Source organism: Myotis nattereri, assembly GCF_964212035.1.
Source record: "Myotis nattereri genome assembly, chromosome: 5".
Lineage (NCBI taxonomy): Eukaryota > Metazoa > Chordata > Mammalia > Chiroptera > Vespertilionidae > Myotis > Myotis nattereri.
Genome location: NC_138080.1, coordinates 56688247 through 56709995, shown reverse-complemented (window position 1 = coordinate 56709995; position 21749 = coordinate 56688247). Strand labels below are relative to the sequence as shown.

The 21749-nt window shown below is 41.0% G+C and overlaps 1 protein-coding gene across 1 annotated transcript in view; it reads right to left on the bottom strand.

The window, feature by feature from the left end:
- Positions 1 to 21749, bottom strand: part of NR3C2 (nuclear receptor subfamily 3 group C member 2) — a 284982-nt gene that overhangs the window by 60985 nt on the left and 202248 nt on the right. The window contains exon 4 of the mRNA XM_081090950.1: positions 18691 to 18807. Within this exon, the coding sequence (XP_080947076.1) occupies positions 18691 to 18807 (117 nt within the window). The remainder of the gene's footprint in view (positions 1 to 18690; positions 18808 to 21749) is intronic.

The window sequence follows — 21749 nt, the reverse complement described above, 5'->3', positions numbered from 1 at the left end:
CTGAAAAACAAGGCGAGCCAAGGCTCAACCCAGCCTCAGTTTGATAGCAGGCATTCTCTAAGAAGCAGCAAGCCAAGCCCAGACCTAGAGGGCAGGCAGCCCTATCACTTCTGACTCTGAGAGAGTCTAAAGAGAGATGGAAAAAGGAAAAGCTAAAAAGCAAGCAGCTTTTTACCTCTTTGACTTCAGAGAAAAAGCATACTCTACAGATAGAATCCAGGGAAGAGGCACTCTGCTGCCTCCTTAATCTTAGGATCCAGTTAGTATCACTGAATTAGACACGTCAGCATGGAACACTTTTTGTGGCTGGAATGACAGGAAACATACTTGCCCTTGATCTTGGCCCATCCTTGGGGAATGGGCGGGGATGCAAAGAAAAGCTGTGATATTCTCCTGGCCCAAATAAGTGTCATCAATTCAACCTTTTTTTAAAAAAATTTTTTTTTAAATTTTTATTTATTTTTATTTTTCCCCTTTATTGAATAAGATATTACAAATGTGTCCTTATCCCCCCAATGTCCCCTCATCCTCCCAATCCTGCCATCACCCCCTGTTGTCCACATCCATCACTTATGCTTATATGCATGCATACAAGTTCTTTGGCTGATCTTTCCCCCTCACCCCACCTCCCCTGCTTTCCCTCCAAGTTTTGAGCAATTCAACATTTTGATAGCAACATTGTGAGCAGCCTTCTAGAACCAGAAGGGACACTCTTCTCTCTCTCTCTCTCTCTCTCTCTCTCACACACACACACACACACACACACACACACACACACACACAGTTTAATGTCCTCATTTTAAGTCACAGGAAATAAAGTTCTCAAAAGATAAACTGGCTTGCCCAGGATTCTCACTGGTCGAGATGGTATATGCACTCAGCCTCATCATTTCAAGTTTAATGGCCTGTTAGCAGTGCCAGGATCAGAATTTTTATAGAGGATCAGCTTAGGCAAACCCGTGAAAACACATTTGGTCAATGAAACATTTGTTTCTATTTATTTATAGCAGGCTGGAAGGCATTAGATGGAAATTATGAGGGAGAGGCTAAAGACCTCTCTCTAGGCCATCTGACAACCATTTTAATATCTGTTTAATTTGGTGTAAACACAATGCCATCCAAATGGAATTCCAGCTTCCTCAAAATAGTTTCTTTAGGATTACCATGAGAAGTGATCAAAGTTGGATAACAAAGTTATCCATGACTCTTGGTGGCAAGCTGGTTAGCCGACCGCTGGTGTCTGTATGACTGTGAGTGGTCTTACCTGTGTAGAAGGTCATCTACATTTTTGTAATGACAGTAGATATGATAGACCTTAATAAATGACACAATAACTACCATGTATTATTCTAATTTTAAATTTCAAGAGCACACTGAGTGACTGCTGCAGACCTACCAAAGCCCTGTGATTCCAAGTCATGACATTACACAGACATTCAGTAACAGGTAGCATATGTAGGAATGGCTCCTACGTACCTAGAACTGCCCTCATCAGTTTGCCTTCATGATACAAGTACATAGCATTCACTACTATCTCCAGGGAGTTTTATGGTTCAGATGTTCAAAAAACAAATTTTTAATCTGTTATTTTCAGGGACCCACTATCAACTTGCTTCTTATAAGGAAGACATATCCTATTTAATAAAAGGATAATACGCAAATTAACCATCACTCTGTCACAAAGATGGTGGCACTCATAGCCACAAGATGGGAGCACCCAGTCCTCTTGGCCCCGCCGGAGTCCTCCAGTCCCGAGGGTGGGGGCCACTGAGAGCAGGCAGCATGAGCGGCCTGGTAGAATGCTTGCTTCATCTCTGTGCCCGGCTTGGGCTGGCCCCCCTGGAGCCAGAGTAGACATGAACAGAAACAGTGGGGCTGGTCCGCAGCCTCCACGGCCAAGCGCAGGCCCGGAGAGGAGATGGGGGACCCGCCTCCCGCGGAATCGGCGCAGGTTTCTCCTGGCTCCCATGGAAGCAGTGCGGTTCCCTCCCACCTCCCGCAGAATGAACGTGGGTCCCTCCTGCCTCCCGTGGAAGCAGCACGGCTCCTGGTGGCATGCTGCGGGTCCCACCAGCTCCTGCGGAAGCGGTGGGCGGCCTACTGCGCGCAATATTGTGTGATGGGCTACTAGTAGTTTATTATAAAAAAGCAGGGGAAAGAGACGAGAAATTTGGGGAAGAAACACTTATCAGATATACTATGCTGTTAGCTGGAATACTTACAAGATCCAAATATGGTTATATATCATTTCAAAGCTTTATCCCTAAATACATATTATTTCTCAAAGTATAAATAATTATTAAAAGCCATGTATATTTTAAAGGCTTAATAAAAGTAATGATATAATAGAGTTCAACTAATAAAAGACCTAAAAAGTAAAGACAAGTACAGGGCCAGAGATTATGAAACAAAGACTCTCCTGCCAACTCTCTGTGCTCCATGCCTGGTCTTTCTTAGAATTACCTGGGGGCCACCCCAAATCTAGATATCAGAATATCTACAAATGGAGGCTGCAAGTCTTCATTTTTAACGAAGTCCCATGTGATGTCCCCCTCTGCATTCTGAAATAGAGAACCAACCTAAAGATTCTGAATGAGATTACAATAAGGGGGGAGAGACAGAGAGACCCTGGAAAAAGGTTATGTTAAGAAAGATAAGGAGGTAGGAAGGGAAGGGAGGAAGGAGTTATAAACAGGGATAAAAGTATCTTCTACACCAGGGTTTCTCAAACTCATCATTATTGACATTCAGGGCCAGATAACATTTGCTGGGTTCTGTCCTCTGCAATGTAGAATATTTAGCAGTGTCCCTGGTTCTCTATTCCCTAGATGCTAGTAGCATTCCCCACTCAAGTTGTGACATCCAACAATATTTCCAGACTTTGGCAAATGACCCCCCTGGAGGTATAATAGCCCCTGGTTGAGGACCACTGGTCTCTGCTAAGGAAGTTGATAAAAAGAAGAAGCCTAAGATAGACAGATTGAATCCCTAGACTTATATTAAAAAGAATAAAATGAGAACTGAAATAAGAAGCATAATCATTATGCTCCTAAAGTGAGTTTCCTTGATAGCAGAAGTCATAAACTGGAAAGTGAGCTAAGGATAATTTAAAAACTTCATTTTCATCTTTCAGAATTTGGCATATTTCATGCAAAAATTTGTATTTCTCATAGCTCAAGAAGAAATCTTAAAATCTGGCAATATTTGCCTGTTTTCCCCAATGACAACACATGGCTGAGCTGAGAGGAGCCCCTCCCCATAGATGAAGCCCTGAACTTTCCCCCTATGCCTGACAGGCGAATTCTACTAAAATCCCTTATATACGTCATCAATGTTGTAAAGGATGAGAACCTGTCCATATATTTGAAATTTACCTTTAGTTTCCTAGAAATCCACATCTCATGATCAGTGCCACACTTTTTAACTATAAACATAATTTACAGGCAACACAGGCATACACATACAGCCCCCTAGAGAAGGTCCCGAAGTTTGGTCTAATCGTAACATCAGGTTTACAGTCCACTAGTCACAGCCAAGGACTGATGCTACCACACCCAAAGGGTGTATGTACTGACCGACAAGTGCATATCCTGTATGTTATTACACTCATAAAAAAGTGAGTCATGACTGCCTGATTTCAACGTTCCCATGTTAAAATTCAAGCTGGGCTTCATATGATAGGCTTCCTTACTAAGCATCCATTAAGAAGAACATGTGTTCCTGTGTGAAACAGGGCCTTCCCAAAGGCTGATCTTTCTTCACCTGTGTTGCTGGCACTGTTCCCCAGGGTCGACGACCTGCTGACACCACCTGGAGGGAAAGAGGCCCACGCCCCTGGGTTTACAGCTCATTTCTCATTTTCGTAAGTGGCTCCCTTTTCCCTGTCTCATGGATGGTAGCCCTGCACCTAGCGAATGTCAGTGTTCAATTAAACATGATGACAATCTGAAAGAATTTCCACGTATAAACTGTACAAAGTTAATTCAATCATGAATGTAGTCTGATCTGTGAGGAATGCCTGAGTGTGGAGGTGATGAGGGTCCAGTGATGTAGGCACCTATTTTTTTTTTCTTTTCACATGATGAAGGTCCTAAAGAGCCTCCTGAAGAACATTCTCCTTTTTCAGCTGGTGGGATTCTCTATTTCGCAGAAACAGGGCTGGAATATTGTCTTTGTGTTGATGTTCATGAACTCAGCAATGTTTATTTCCACTTTACTCAATGGGCCACCCAAACATGGGCTGAGCTTTTCTGTCAATCTTGATGAAGTTCTTGGAAAGACAGGTTCTTCTCCCACCTGGTCTGCATATGTCCTTTGGCTATGACCTTGGTTTACGACTGTTCTGGAGACCATAGATTCCACTAATTTTGTTAATAATCCTCTTAAAAGTGTGGCACTCCTCTAAGCTCTTCAACCAAATATTATTTTAATCCTTACTCCTTTCATTTCTTGTCATTACTTCCTGTTTATTTTGGAGAGTCATTCCTCCAGCCCTTTATAAGGTCAACTCATCCTAACTTCCCTTGACCTTGAACTTGATGCTTCACCACAAACCATCAGACCAGGGATAGCATTCCCACCTTAACAGCAGCAAGAGCTATCCCAAAATGCATGGCATTCTCCTATTCTGGTGAAAAAAATGCAGTTACATAAGCATAATCCAGAAGTCCAAATATCACTTTAAATTACTCATCAACGAATGAAGAGATATACAAAACGTTGTCTGTAATATATTATCATTTAAGAAGTTATCAAATTTTACTATATTAAGCCAATATTAAGATCAAGACTCTCTTATATGTTTTGGAAACTGCACTTTCCTGACGATGGAAAAATAATATTTATACATGAACTTTAAAAAATATCATCCTTGGACTCTATTATGGAACTACTTTGGAAACAAAGTCCATTATGCCTTTAGTAACTATATAACTAAACTTAAAAATTTTTGGTAAATTCAGCTTAGTAATACATGAGCACGGTTTAACTTCATGTTCATTCTTTCATTCAATAAACATTAAGCATCTACTTTCTAAGTGCTCTAAATATAAATACAAAAGAATACCTCTGTTCCGGAGAAATTCAAAGACTACTTCGTAAGAAATAACTATAAACAAATAATTATAATAAAACCTGATAAGTGATACAATAGAGGCTTTGGAAGCACAGAAGAGGTACTAATTAACTTCCTCTAAGGAAGTTATAAAAAGCTTTATAGGAGAAGTCTTAATAAATTATATGCATGCATAACACCTTAGGGACTGAAAGCTCTTCCCTCTGTGTAAGTCTGATCTGTGAGGAGTGCCTGACTGTGGAGGTGATGAGGGTTTTGAGGTAGGTCTGGAAGAGCTGATAGAAACTCAACCCAGGGGAGGCATATGTGATCCATATAAGAACTGTGAGGACAAAGGCACAGCTGGAAGTTTGTGAACAAGACATCACAGGGGCTTTAGGAACAGGAGGGGTGGGGCAGGGATCAGGAGAGAGGGGGATGAGGTGACTGAGCAGACCACGGTCCCAAATCAGAAAGGCATCCTAAATGCCAGCTCGGCAATATGTTTTCTTGAACATAGGTCATAGTATGATGGGCAAAATAATGGTACCCCAAAGACATTCCTCATCTCCAGAACCTGTGAATGTCTTGCCTTAAAGGGCAAAAGGGACTCTGCAGATTTAATTAAGGATTTTCAGATAAGGTAATGATTCTGAATATATAATCACAAAGGTCCTTGTAAGTGAAAGATGGTGCAGGATAAGCAGACATGGAGAAGAGACAAGAGAAGCAGTGACAGGAGCAATGCATTTAATCTGGCTATGAAGATGGACGCGAGGAATGTGGGCAGGCTCCAGAAGACAGAAAGGCAAGGAAATACATTCTCTCCTTGAGACTCTACCAAAACAAAAAAATAAAACAAACAAACAAAAAAACAGCCTACTGACACAATGATTAGAGCTCACAGGAACCCATTTTGGACTTCTGACCTCCAGAACTCTAAGATAATAAATTTGTGTTTTTTTAAGCTTGTAGTACTGTGTTATAGCAGCAACAGGAGGCTCATATCCATAGGAATATGGTTGGCTCCCTCTCAGCCTTCCTATACCTGGTGCAAATGAGAGGCCTTTGCTGTGCCTGACGAAGGGGGCCCTGTGACTCAACCAGCAAGGCTGACTTGATAGAAGCTGCCCACATCACTGGGCCAGAGAAAGCTGTGGGCGGGAGAAGCTGTGGGCAGAGGGTAGGGAAAGCGGAGCAGGTGGCCTAACTAGTCAGTCACACAGGATGATCCCATAAGAAGCTCAGACTCTTTCAAGGGGAGGGGAGCAGGTAGAGATGGAAAGGGAGAGGTGTGGGAGTTGAAATCAAACCAGCATTGTGTTCACTGCTTTATGTCCAGCCATAGGGTCCCACTTATTTTCAAATAACCTAAGGGGAGGCTTCTGATTTTATTAAAAAACTAAATAAAATATTTTTAGAAAAATCAATATAGTAGATATAAAAGCCTGTTTGGGAATAGGACATTCAGAGAGCCTTAGAGTAAATAAATAAAGTCAAAACAAGCTCTTTTCAGTTTATTTTGAATCTGTTTTTAACTCCAGAGTATTTTAATCAAATGTCTTACATAATATTGAAAGCCTGATAAGGACTTTGCTTTAACCACAAAACAACTAGAAAGCCAACAAGAGTGTCACCATTAACATTCACTGAAAAAGTGACCCACACCATCTACTGAGCAAGGATGAGAAATGGGTCCAGAGGCATTTACCCTGAAGAATAAACAGGATGGCGGAGGAGAGATCCATCCTGACAACTTGGGAGACACACTTCTCTTTTCCTTCTAACCCACTGACTGCAGGCACGAGAGAGGACACCCAGGGCGAGGCCCAGGGCCCAGGGCACCTTGTGTGTGTATGTGTGTGTGTGCGCGGGGGGAAGGGGAATGGCAAGGTGTAGCCCTGGCACCATTTTCTCTGCTCTCCCCTCTCACCACTGGATACAAATGTCTACACGCGTCCAGGGTATGAGGTAGGGAAAGCAAACAGGAGTGGGTACACTTAGGGTGGCATTTCTAAATTTGCTTCCTCTATTATAACAGATCATAAACCTCTCAAGGGCCCCCTTCTTTTCCTGCTCAATGTTCTTTCAAAATTGTTCCCCACCCTAGGCTCCCACCCAGAAATGAAGGGGCGTGGTCTGATACTTGTCCTCTCTGAGGATAAAGAACCACCTTCCTCTTTCAGCTTTGAACACTCTGCTCCAAATATATGCAGCATTTAAATGTATAGCTTGTCAAAGATACCTAATGGTATTGCATCGTAACTATTATTGTCAGTAGGCTAAAAGCTAACCTGGTCCTTTGTAAAGCTATGTTGTATGGCAAGAAAACACAAATATATTATTGACTTAAAATATCATTTTTAGGAGACATCTCCTGATGAAGAAATACCAAATGCTGATTAGCGATTTCCTTGAGAGAAATAAGAATAACATTAAATAGGAAAAAAATTAAAACTAAAGGGCTTTTAAAAATAAACAAAAATGCTTTCTTATCCTAAGAAAACTGCTGCCGATGCTACAGCAACCACCGGGTCAGGGATTCTCAGCTCTAGTGAACTCAAGACAACAGGTCGCACTTTGTGAAAGCCAAGGTGCCCACCTTCCAATCCCATTTACTGCAGGAGAGTCTCAGGGAGGAGGCATCGTGAGTGTGCTTAAGGCAAAGCCCTGCCAGGCGCATCCGATCCCCAGTGAGAACTGAGAACAGCCCTACAGGGCCACTTAACTGCACAGTCCCCCCAGGCTTCCCACCACGCTCAGGTGTAATCTTTCGAATGTGGCTTAAACTTTCTAATCTGACTCAACTTCATTTATCGAGATATATGAGTACATACAGAATGGAAAGGAATTTTTGCTCTATGGGATTTAAGTTTTTGCTTTAAAATACATTTAAAAAGTGAGCCAATTAACGTATCAAATGTTTCTAAGTAATTAACATGTAATTCCTTTCATTTATATAGCAAATAAAGAGGAAACTGAGTTTTCACTGATGAATCAGTATAATTTTAGAATTACGAATGGCTTGTTTTGCCCTAACCGGTTTGGCTCAGTGGATAGAGCGTCGGCCTGCAGACTGAAGGGTCCCAGGTTCGATTCTGGTCAAGGGCATGTACCTTGGTTGCGGGTGCATTCCCAGTAGGGGGTGTGCAGGAGGCAGCTGATCGATGTTTCTCTCTCATTGATGTTTCTAACTCTCTATCACTCTCCCTTCCTCTCTGTAAAAAAAAATCAATAAAATATATATATTAAAAAAAGAATGGCTTGTTTTGAAGATTGCTAGATTAAGAAAGCTATGTTAAAAGAAATCCTCAGTTACTAACATTAAAAAGATTATTCATATGAGTTTCTACTGGTTTCTCTGGTGGCTGCTGAAGATGAGTTCTGAAGTTTCTAGGGAAACAGTAGTTTGCTGGGGTGGATTAAAAATGGAAGGAGATGACAGAAAGCCGGCTGCTACAAAGTCACCTCCGAGTCGCAAGTCCTCCTTCACAGAGATTTCCTAGTATCTGCTACAAAAGTGGCAAGAGGGATGGGCAGGGCATGCATTCCAAGGAGGTCAACCAGAGCTGCTTCAGTCTTCCTCAGACTACAGTGACTTTAAAAACTCTTAAGGCGGCCAGATATCTTTACAGGAAAGTTGCAATCAATTTTGGGGTGAGAATGTGAAGGGCTGGTTTTCAGAATCCAAGTTCGGGGAGAGGATTCTGTCTGTGGAGAGATGCTGGAGCTGGAACTGAGGTGAGCAATCAGGAAGGAGCCATGGCCTCTGCAGGACTTCACGGCGCAGAGCTGCTCCTTCCCAGACAATGTCCTACCCAAGTACAGGTAGATGCCATGGGCCATCTGATGGGATCAGTACACAAAGGGAGCAACCAGGATGAACCGACCAAATATCAGGGGACAGGGGCACAAAGAGCCATCCTGAGGTGCCACTGCCCTGTTTCTACAGATTCAAGTCAAGAAGTTGCCGATACCCTTCAAAAACCAAGAGAAAGGACTCAGGGGACTTGGGCCATTGTCAACTCTAAGGGTGAGCTTAAGCACCCACTTGCTAAATGTCCAATGCCTACATGGCTCTAAATACATTTCTTTGTTCTTAAAGATTAGATCTTTTAAAGTAAGGCCAGTGCCTGCTTCATCATCACTACACTGGCAACACCACACGGAACACCTGGAATTTCAGAGGCATGCCGTGATTGATGTGGAATTGATGAGTGAACACTTTTTAAACACTGTGACACCCTCCTATACAAATAAAATTAATCTCAGCATAACAATTATATAGTAACAGAATGCTTATTTTCATCACTATTTAAACATATTTCACATATGCTTTCAAAATAAATATGACATAAAACACTGAAGGAGGAATATAGAATAACTAGGGGCCCGGTGCATGAAGATTCGTGCACGGGGCGGGAGGGGTTCCTTAGCCCGACCTGTACCCTCTCCAATCTGGGAGCCCTCAGGGGAGCCCTCTCCAATCTGGGAGTTTCTGTCTGTCTTTGCAATCATATGAGTGAATTGTCTGAGACCCCCAACCCAGTTTGGTTTGTTGCTCACAGAATAATAGCTTTTTTTTTTTTCTTTGCTTCACTGGTGGAGATCTCCTGGAAGTTTTAGGACATCTTTCCTTTAATTTTTCCTAGACACTCTGATTTTACTTATGTCTCTCATCTTTGCTTTCCCTCCATCCCCCACTGCAACAGTAACTTTCTCCAAGCTCACTTTGCTTTAGTGTCTAGGAGATCTGTCTGCCACCAGGACTAGATTCCCAGCATTCCTGGTGCTCCTCGTGCTCTGGGCTTCTGCTTCCGGGCCTGGGGCTGCCATCAGAACTACTATTCCCAGAATTCCTGGTGTTCCCTGCGCTGGGAGCAACTGAGGGAGCCAGAGCCCCCCAAGCCTCCGGCTCTCCTGCTCTGCTCTCTGCCCGCGACCAAGGGAGCCACGTCCTCCCAAGGGAGCGACCAAGGGAGCCACATCCCCCCAAGTTGCCGGCTCTCCCGCTTCTGCTCTCCGCCCGGTGCCTGTGTATACAAATTAACCCGCCATCTTTGTCGGGTTAACACATTGTATGAGGGAAACGTATTTATACGTTTTACGTTGACTGGTAGTAGAGCACGGGACACGTATTAATACGTTTTTTATAGACTAGTGGTAGAATGTGGGTAATGTATAAATACTTATTTTTATACTTTTTTATTGCTCTAAAGGGATGCTAACATGCAGATATACGAATTCCAAAGGACAAAATTTGGGTCTCTAACACATACAATGGTGAATTATGTATGTACTTCCACGTATAACAGTAATCTATTCAACTGCGTAGAGTCATCCCTTCACACAATTCTCTGCCTCGCCACGCATTCAGTGCGATCCTAAGAAAAATAATTCAGTATACATTTTATAGTAAATCACAAAACGTTTCATTGAAAAAAAATATGTAAAACTAAAGTTATCATAATTTTACTGAACGTTGCCATTTATGCAAAAAATTAGGAAAAATGGCCTGTGCCACCTGTTAGCGCGCGATAAAAACTACCCACAACCAATGTGTTAATTTGAATATCCACTCCTGATTGGCTGGTGAGCGTAGTGAAGGGATGGTCAATTTACACATTTCTCTTTTATTATATAGGATTACATTTTGGAGTTCCTTATTTTTATGATGTAACTCAGCAACTGCCTTTATATTGTTGTTGACAGATCAAATTAATGAAGCATCACATTCTGAAGAAGCTATTTATATTAGCTCTGCCAGTTCAGCTTTTCAGAGCCTCTCTGTCAAAATGTAAATTATTTTTGAATCAGTAAATAAAGGGCTCAGAAAATATCTTGACTCTTCTTCCATCCCAATTTATTACAGAGAACTTTTACATTCCTTTTTTAATCACTGTGATGAGATGTCTTTTATAATTTGATAAATCAATAAAAAATTATTAAAATAATTTTCTTTATTGATGTGAGAGAGAGAGGAAGGAAGAGAGAGAGAAATGGTGATTTGTTGTCCTACTTATTTATGCATTCATTGGTTGATTTTTGTATGTGCCCTGACTGGGATCAAACCCAGAACCTTGGCATAATGGAAGACACTCTAACCAACTGAGCTACCTGGCCAGGGCTGATTAAAAATATGTTTAAAATCTAGTAAGACTGGGTTAGTCTTTAAAAGGTATGCTATCTGTTGCCCCAAAATCATCACTTTAAAAGACCCTAATTGTATTAAGTATCATACATATTTACTATCAGAGACTGAAGGACTGTTAGAAAGTTAGCTGAATGGTTTTCTGTACATGCTAGAGGTGAGAACAGAAGATTTATTGTAACATAAATAGCTGCCTCTCCCCATCTTCACAATCCCAGTATTTTACTGAGAAAATGGAGAGAAGAGGATATTTATTCAGAAAGCCAACACACAGCAGATCATTAGTCTCTAGATTTTTGAATGGAGAAAGCCTGAGCTGTACACTCCTCAGTGAACAGGTCTGTTACTGAAAGTAAATGAGTTCGGAGACTATAACTTTGGGACGTCAGAGTCTGAGGTAGACAGGACAACTGAGTCCTATAGGACAGGCAGGGAGACTTCCCCGCGAATGTTCTAAGATGACTGAGGGCGGTAAACCCAGGCAGCTTGCTTATCAGTGGTTCCTGCTCCTCCCCTAATGTCTCCATGTTCCTCACCCCTCATCCTCGATCTTCGGGAAAGAGAACAACTCAAGTATAGAGATGTGCTCCATAAGAGAATGCCCACCTACCCATTAATTGGTGATTATAAAAAAAAGCTGAAGGTTTGCTTTACTCATGCTTGTTGAGTTTGGTTTGGTTTGTGTATTTCCAAAGTAGCCATATCAAAAAGCCTTGAATTCTAAAATAAAGCCTTAGTCGTTCTGATCCAAGAAGCATGAAAGGCTATTACTTTGCTTTGTCAATCTGCTTACTAAAAACTGACACCGTTTTCTTCTAAATATAGGGACAACTTATACCATGTGAATAAAAATCTGGGCTTGAAACAACTGCTGTGATTTAAGAATGCTCCACAGTGAACACCTGACTGACTGTTATGAGTTCATCCGGAGGTGCATCTATTATCTCTCTGACTGCTACCTACACTTAGAGCTCCTTTCTGAAAAATGGGGTCAACGTGTGTCTTGGCACAGGTCATGGTTTGTACCACAAGGACCTACAACCTGGGCACAGGGACCTGGAGGGCAACAGAGGCAAAGGCAGGTATTTGTTGGTATGCCCTGGAGGGCTCAACCCAGTAAGAAGCTCTATTCTGCAGTGGCCCACCAACTGGCCTGACCCTCTCTCGGGAAGTCTGAATGCAGGACACTGACATTGACGCTGACAGACAGAGAGAAGACAGTAGGTAGAAACAGGAGAGTGAAAACCTGGTGTAAGCAAAAGAAACCAGGTAGGGAGGAGAGAGCTCAGTGCAAAGAAGTAGGTAAAAAGAGAAAAAAATATCGGAAAAATTCTAGAAATTGAAAACCTGTTGTGTTCTAAATGACCTCTCAGTATTTCACAAAATCTGCGAAATTAACAATATCCTTATACCACGCCCCCCCCCCCCAAACTCTATCATCTGAAGTGACCTGAAAGAATCCTACCTAACAAAAAGGGATATGCAAATTAACCGTCACTACGTCACAAAGATTGCAGCGCCCATAGCCACAAGATGGTGGGCCAGTCCCTTCAGCCCAGCCAGAGTCCCCCAGTCCTGGGGGGGCAGCCGCTGAGAGCAGGCAGCATGAGTGGCCTGGCGGAATACTTGTTTTGTTGCCGTGGCGACAAGGTAAATGTCCCACCCCAGCTGCAGAGGGCCTCTGGGTAGCGCACACACAGGGAGGGCTTCTGGGCTGCGGAGAGCCTCTGGGCAGTGAGTGCAGAGCGGCCAGGCCCTGCAGAGAACAGAGAACCTCAGGGAGTGGGCATAAGTCATTAGGGCTCCCGGATTGGAGAGGGCTCCCATGAGGGCTCCCAGATTGGAGAGGGTGCAGGTAGGGCTGAGGGACCCACCCCCGGTGCACAAATTTCATGTACCGGGCCTCTAGTGTAACAATGATGTGAAATGCCACGAACAAAACAAAACCAAAACCAAACAGCCCCATTATTTCACCTGAGAGTTAGGTAACAATTTTGTGTTACAGAGAACATCGGGGACTGTGTGGAGGTAAAAGGCTGCCGATGAACCAGCGACAAGAAAACTGAGAAAGTACAGCTCTGACTCTAGGTGTCCTGAGACCATCAAGGCCAAATAACAGGATATCCATAAGGTTGGGAAGTAAGACTGGGATGACAAATGAAAAAGTTAAAGGAAAAATCTAAGTACCAAAGAATATCTGAGGCCCAAGAAGAACATTTCAGCATCCCTGGGTTATGTATTTTAAAAGCCCCAAGAATGGCAGCCTGCTTGAGTCAGCTCTCTGAGGAGTGTGCCCACAGATGCATGCATTCTAGGGAGGATGGCCCTCTGCACAGGCCTGAATTGCTTCTGTTCTGAGATGTCACAGTCTTAGGATAAGAAACCAAATCATAGGATAAGAAACCAAATCAATTAGAGTTTCAAAGAAAACAGATAAAAACCAAATGTACATATTGACTGCAAATTATAATCATAACAGTTAAAATTTGAAAGGAAGAAAATGACTTGGAATTGAAGAAATACAGAACATCTTTAAATTCTATCTGCTTTGGCACCAAGTCTGAACTCTCCTCCATAAAATTTGTAGGGTAAAAATACCAGTTGCTTAATCCAATCATATCACTATGACAATTAATACAGCGTAACTTATATATGGAGATTCTGAAAAACATAATTTCATCGGTTCATACAAATGTGCTATTTCCCCCTCCTCTTTCCTGCTCAAAAGTCCCACTGAAATTCTTACTGCCTAGAAGCAAGAGGAATGAAAGGAAGAAAAAATATCTGGGGAATGGTATTTCTTCACAAAAGTCATTACACTTGGGCTTTCTAAACTTCTACAGACTACTGTATGTCCTGCCTCAGGAGACCCTTAGAGATACAAAAATTGGTTTTTTTTATTTGATTTCTGATATTAAACCTACGTTCTCACCGGAGTTGATCCTGTAATTTCTCTCACCAGACCTACACTGCCCGAGTTTTGCAGGTGACCAAGCCAACCAGTTGCAGCAAGATGCTGGCAGATAAAGCCAATTTCAAGTAAAAAGATCTTTCTCTCTGCGCTTGGCGTGTCAGTCATGATTCTGTCACTCTTTGGTCTCTGGGTCATTTGTTTTTCACTTCTTCATTTCAGTTTTTAAAGCATTTCACAGCAGGGGACTTACTGATGTCTCAATCATTTTATTCCCCACACCCCAAACACTCCTTCCTGTCGGGAAAATCTACTCCTTTGGCTATTCGGATGTCTAATTCTTTACTTTTTCTAATTCTTTTAAGTTTTCAGCAGCACTATTAGTTATCTTCTGCTTCCCTTCTCTTTTGTCCAAAATTATGAACTCTATTTTCTTTAAATTTTGTTATAAAACATGTTCATATTATTCACAAACTAGAAAAAAAGAGAAGAAAAGCCTTGCCCATAATCCTCACTAACACAATCATTTTGTCTATTTTAACATTTCTTTCTCATCTTTTGACTCACGTGAGTCTCTTCATGTATAGTTGTAATCACAGAATAACCAAAATAATTTTTTATTACTGGTTTTCCAGAAAGTATTCTATGTCATTATGAATTTTCATTGCTGTGATTTTATTGGCTGATTAATATTGCATTATGTTGATGACCATTAATCTAAATATTTTCCTCTCTTTGGTTCCATTCTTGTTAATAATGCGCAAGAGTGTCTGTTTCTTTGAATGACTCCCAGCATTTTAGCTTTGTGTCCCTTCAATTTTTAACCTAGTTGCCTTTTCTCTGCCTCCCAAAAAGCAACCTTGATGTCTGCTGTGGCTACTCCTTCCTGTATCTGACATCCTTTTCTCTTTCCACATGACATGTTCCATTCCAAGAGGAAAGGGTGGACCCGATCTGGCTACCCAATAAATCGAGTGGGGAACGTTCGGCCCACAGGCTGTGTAAGGCCCAAGAAATCATTTGGCCTGGCCCTGCCAAGGCATTAGGGGTGAGTTAATTAAATGCTTGACCAATGATAGTAGGCTAATTTTTTAAGTTTATAATTGTGTATGACCCGGGAATGGTATTATACATATCTAGATGGCCCTCGGCAGGAAAAAGGTTCCCCACCCCTGCTGAAATGCTCCAGGTAAACTGAGTAAAAGTGGTTGCTGGGATTAAGGAAAGCTGCAGCTATGTGATGGAAGTATATTGGAACCAGAATTAGGATTATCCTGTGGTTCTGAAGTCTACATTTTTTAAAGCTACAGGAAGTAAGATTTTAATATTTTAGAATCTTCATTAAAGGAATGTAAAAATGGACTTCTTAGAATATCTAGTGAAAAATGAGACATGGGGAGGTGCTTTGAAAAAGTGGAAAGGCAACTGAATTAAAATCCTTTATAAAATTTTTTAAAAAATTAAGTATAGTTTGTATACAATATTCTATTAGTTTCAGGTGTACAATACAGTGATTCCACATTCATATACTTGACAATGTAATCACTGCAGCAAGTCTAGCAATCATCCTGTCACCATGACTACAATGCATTTTCCAGGTCTCTAGTGACAGGATCTTGAATTCCAAGTTTCTTAGCTATAAAATGGGAGGCTTGGAATCGGAACAAAACAAAACAAAACAAAACAAAACAAAACAAAACAAAAACACCTCTAAGATCCCCTCTATATTCTATGGTCAAAGTACAGACAAGCCAGAAACACACCAAAGGACCAATTTTTGATCTGAGGGCCACTTAGCTTTTAGGCTGTGCTTTATATTTTTTAGGAGAATCTTTAAAAGACATGACTAGATCATGCTCTTCAGGATACTGGCATGTAACAGTAAAGTGACTCCTTCCTTTGGAGAAGGAGGTTAATGCTCCTGCATACAGAACCAGGACCTTTTTTTAGATCTCCTAATAGGGGCTATACTAAGAATGGCAGGCCCAGCTTGGGGCCAGAAAAGCTGCTATTTTCCTTTCCATTTCTCTGTTGACATGCTCACATCTCCTGCTATATTTTCCTTTGTATGCGGCCTAAAGCTCAGCAGGATTTTTAAAGAAAAGAAGAGTACTTGTGGGAGGAAGGGAGTGGATCTAGACAAAAGGGAAGAGGCACATTTATGGCTTTATTTTCTGAGGAATACAAACCTATCACTCTTTCCCCTGCCTCCACTTTCTAAAGGAAGCCTGCTTTGGAAGCATGGGCAGGATTACGCTCTAACCAGCTGACAGGATTGGGAAAATAGCATTTTAAAGTGTTTGGGACCTGTGAAGTCTTTAGAAGGGTTTGGCTAATTCTGCTCTGGGAGTCAGGATCATTCACTAACAGAAAATGCCTCCCCAGTATTACAGTGGGTGGTCATCTGCCTTATCCCCCAGAGGTGGCAGGGAGAGGGCTGGATGAGAAGGGACTGGTCAGCTCTGCTTTGCTGGGAAAGCAGGGGTGATACTGGAACATGTCTGAAAAGGTTTTAATTCACATTTTTTTTTATTTTAAAAATCACTTTGCATTAAAAGGTTAAACTTTGCATTACCTTTTAAAAAAATATAATAAAATGGCTAGCATTTCTTTTGGCCTAACTGGAAACTGAAAGAGAGGCTTCAGAATAAGTGATAAAGGAAAAAGAAAATTACAACGTGTGTTACTGCAACTGGATAATTAGTAAAAGTTAATTATTTAATCCATGAACCAGAAGTGGTTAAATTATAACTTGACCATAAATAAAATACTACTTTCATAAATATTAATTTCCACTCTGTCCGTTTTGACTCACTACTTTCAATGATCTCAAGATTCAAAGCAAGCTTTCTCTCTATCAAAATGGTTTACTAAAACCAACCAGACATATCCCACACGTACAGAAACCAACAACAGATCACATGAATGCTGTGTCACATCCTACCAGACCTCTGATGTTGGACTTGACAAACTTGATTTAGAATTCCTTTTACAACCAGTGGCTGTACAATTGTGCCATTCAGATGATAAAGTATTAATCTCTCCTGATCCCCACTCACCTGCTCCAGAAGGCGATCTTTTGTGCCACACCTGTGATGATTTGGATTATTAGAACAAGGGAGCTGTGTGGTATACCAGAAACATCAGACCAGGAGCCCACAGATCCACCATCCAGCTTCATCACTTTACTGGCTGAGCATCTTTGGGCAAGTCACTTAACTTCCCTAAGCACATGAGGTTTACCATCACCAAAACATGGGGAAATACTGTCTTCCACATAATGTGTGAAAGTGCTATAGAAATTGCAATGAGCATTACCATCACCCATCACACCACTGATTGTGATCGATGCAAGTGATAGATGAACAGAAACTTGGTAACTTGCCTGAGGTTACATGGTTAGAAAGTGGCCTAACAAGGGTTCCCAAGCAGGCATTCTGCCTCTTAACTGGCCTAGGCCTCTCTGGACCAGCCACTATTTGCAGTAATATTTGACTTGGCAATTAGTGGTGATTTCTTCGGTTCTTTTCTTTTATAGCTTCTGCGTTTATTAAATACTTAGAAAGGTCTTCTCTACTTGGAGAATATATATTTTTTTAAAACCATGTTTTCTTTTGGTAATTCTGTAGTTATATTTCAAAGTTTAAATCTTTGAAATACCCAGAATTTATTTTGGTGGATAGTAAGAGTTTGGATTCAACTTTGTTTTCCAGATGGCTTCCCAGTTGTCACAATAACTTCTGTTGAATAATCTAACCTCTCCCCACTGATCTGAAATGCCAACTTTATTATACACAAAATTCTCATATTATTTGAATCTATTTCTTGACTTTCTGTTGACAATCAGTAAACAAATACACAGCCTATTTAATTACTGTAGCAGTATCATATGTTTAACCATTTGGGAGAGCTGGTTGCCCTTGTTATTTTTCTTTTCCAGAATTTTTCTGGCTGTCCTTTAGAAACTCAGAATCATCGACTGGTATTTCTGCTAGGATTGTATTAGATTCATAAATTAATTTAGGGAAAACTGATGCCATTAGGAGGTTGAGTCCTCTGCTGAATAACATCCATGAATGTGTGTACTTTTGTGTTTGGTTCGTCTTTTACCTCCTCCCCACCTTTGTTTGGTGAGCTCCTATAACAGTTTAAAGTTTTGCTCATATAAGTGTTCCTTTATTACATTTACTCCAGGAGTTAGGAACGTATTTCTATCTGGTTAATGTTATCACATGTATGCATTATTTAAAGCAGATGTGGTAACAGAAACTGTTAGCTACAATACTTAGGAAGTGTCATTCATTTTTGTTTGGTTATGTGCTCTGTTCTTGAAACCTCGGCAAACTCAGGTGTGAAAAACATCACTGGAACCAATGCCACATGACATGCTTCTTTTTAACTCCTGTTAAGACATACTTTTCTCCAAAAATGTTTTAGCATGAATACAGAACTTGTTAGAGTTTTGGAAATCTTTGCTCTATGTCAGTTCATCTTAAATTTTGGGAGTACATAGAGCCTAGTGGTATTATATTACAAAGTAACAATTTTTACTGAACTAAAAACCACAAAACTTACCTCCCAAATTCATTCCGGCTTGAAGACATTTCTGAAGTCTGCAGGCAGGACAATTCTTCCGTCGAATCTTATCAATGATGCAATCATTTCTTCCAGCACATAAATAGTTGTGTTGCCCTGCATAAAATAAAATTTAAAAAGCAACTATTAAAACAAAGATTATTATATTGATATAAATTACTAACATGCATACTCAGCATACTCAGAATATAAAGTTTCCCTTTTCCTTCCTTGAAATCTCCTTTTCAAAGAAGCAGAAGAGAAACAGGATTTATGGGTAAGACAGGCACAGGGATGGTCAGCTGAACACAGATGAGATTTTGGATTACAGATGATCAGATTAACACAACATTTGTTTATTTCCAAAAGGTCCTCATTCATATAAGGAGAGCTGCTCTCCCCCATTGTTTAAATATTTTGATAGCTACATGCAGCTTTCAGATGTGCAAATTATATGCAGGGATCACAACAACACTGATCTGAATGAAGGTCCTGCCACAGCTGTTTAATCTGCCATGCCTACAAACAGTTTACAAATGTGATTTCAACCAGAAAACTTTCAAATTATACAGTAATTATTGCACATGTTTAACTTCCATTCTGCTGACGAAACTGGAAAAACATTCACATGTGGGAATATGTTTAGAGAGTGGCATCTACTGGCAACAGGCAAACTTGTAGCCTAGCTCGATCACTCATTTATTTATTCAAAAAATATCTACAAAACATCCAGTAGGTACCAGGTACTATTAGAAACACTAGGGATACAATAATTAATAAGACAGATATCCCTGATCTCATTAACTTTCACTCAATTGTGGGGAGATAGACAACAGATGAGGTAATTAGGTAAAATACACAAATGTACAGCAATACACTCTAGGGAATAAAAGAAGGGAAGGGGTATATAACACAATGCAGGTTTGGGAGGGCATGGGAGGATGTTGACATTTTAGAAGCAGTGCAGGCGGCGGGGGGTGGCTCACTAGAAGGTGATTTGAAATGAAAGGTCTGAAGGAAATGAAGGTGCTGTATGGATATACCAGGCAGTGGGAAAAGCGAATGAGGTGGGGGCAGGGGTGGGGAGGCTGCCTGGCATGTTTAAGCAATAGCCAAGTGGGAAAGAGGAGAACGATTGAGTGGAAACAAGAGGAGACGAGGAGAAAGAGCTAAGGTAAATCCGCTCATGTAGGGCCTTCTAGTCACATTTGACTTTGACTTTTACCCTGAGTGAGACGGGAAGGGCTCTGAGCAGGGAAATGACCTGATGTGGTTTCAATTTGACAGGATCCGCTGGCTGCTGTTTTGAGCACTGACTGCAGTGGGCTAGGGAAGGGAGCAGGGGAGGAGGTTGTAATCCAAGGGTGGGTCAGTGGGATAGCAGTGACCGTGGTGAGAAGTGGTCAGGGTCTAGATGCATTTGAAACGCAACAGCTACTAGGATTTGCGGATCGGAAAAGCGTAGTTAGAGGCATTAAGATGCTTGGGCTGCCGAAACCGGTTTGGCTCAGTGGATAGAGCGTCGGCCTGCGGACTGAAAGGTCCCAGGTTCGATTCCGGTCAAGGGCATGTACCTGGGTTGCGGGCACATCCCCAGTAGGAGATGTGCAGGAGGCAGCTGATCGATGTTTCTCTCTCATCGATGTTTCTAACTCTCTATCTCTCTCCCTTCCTCTCTGTAAAAAATCAATAAAATATATTAAAAAAAAAAAAGATGCTTGGGCTGAACAATTAAAAAAATAGAATGCCACAAATCAAGATGCAGAACACAGGAGGAGCATGTGATTTACAGGTAACTGTCAAGTTTGAGAGGCCTGAGAGGTATCTAAGTACAGGTGTCAAATTGGCAGCGAAATACACAGGTCTGGAGTTAGGGAGAGGTCTGGGCTGGAGATGGAATCAGCTTGTGGCCATTATTTTAAGCCAGGGGTGGGGAACCTTTTTTCTGCCAAAGGCCATGTGGATATGTATCACATCATTCTCAGACCATGCAAAATTATCAACTTAAAAATTAGCCTGCTATATTTGGTCAAACATTTAATTAACTCACCCTTAATGCCTTTGCAGGGCCAGACCAAATGATTATTTTGCAGGCTTCATATGGCCCATGGTCGTTCCCCACCCCTGAATAAGCCATGAGATTGGATGAGATCCTATGGAGAGTGGGCAAAACTGGGAAGAGAAGGGTCTGAGGACTGAGGCCAGGGTCCCTGCAAACATGCAGACAGGAGTCCAGGGAGTGAACAGGCTCAAAGCACTCCCTTCAGCCTAGTGCCATCACACTCCCTTGGTTGAGAATTATACTCAATAAAAACAATGTGCAGTCCTTAATGCAATTAAAATAATTTAATCCAGAGCACATTCTCAGTAACACGATGGCAAATATTAGTAATAATAATAAAATGCTAGCAACAGCATAGGGAAATCTATCAAAGTGAAGAAATGAAACCCCACCATTATAGAAATCTAATGACTTATTTAAAAAATGAAGGCTCTAAGTGAATATGATGAGGTGCAGATAATTACACAAAGGAAATCAAGAGGTAAAAACTGTAACTGTGGAACGGCATTAAGTAATTTAAAGTATGTGTGGTTGGAGACCCAAAAGGAAATGAGAGAATAGGTGAGAAAAAATATGTGAAGATTTCCAAATTTGAATAAAACCACCACTTGAAAATCCAGAAAGCTTAGCAAATGCCCCAAAAGATAAATACCAAAAGAATACCACAAACAAAAAAAATCTAAAGCAACCCACTGTGACAGAAAATAGTGAAATTTCTAAAAAAAAATTAAGACTTAAAAGCAGTCAAAGCAAAACCAAAAAAATTACACAAAAGGGAACAAGAATAAGAGTAATAACTGATTTAAACAAATAAAGCTAGAAGATAACATATACTATCTTTAAAGACTGTCAACTCAGAATAACCAATGAAAACTTTATCAAAATGAAGGTAAAATAAAGACATTTTAGGATAAATAAAGCTAAGAAAACCTGTTGCGAGCAGAATCACATTATAAGAAATGGAAAAGGAAGTTCTTCATGCAGAAGGAAAATGCCA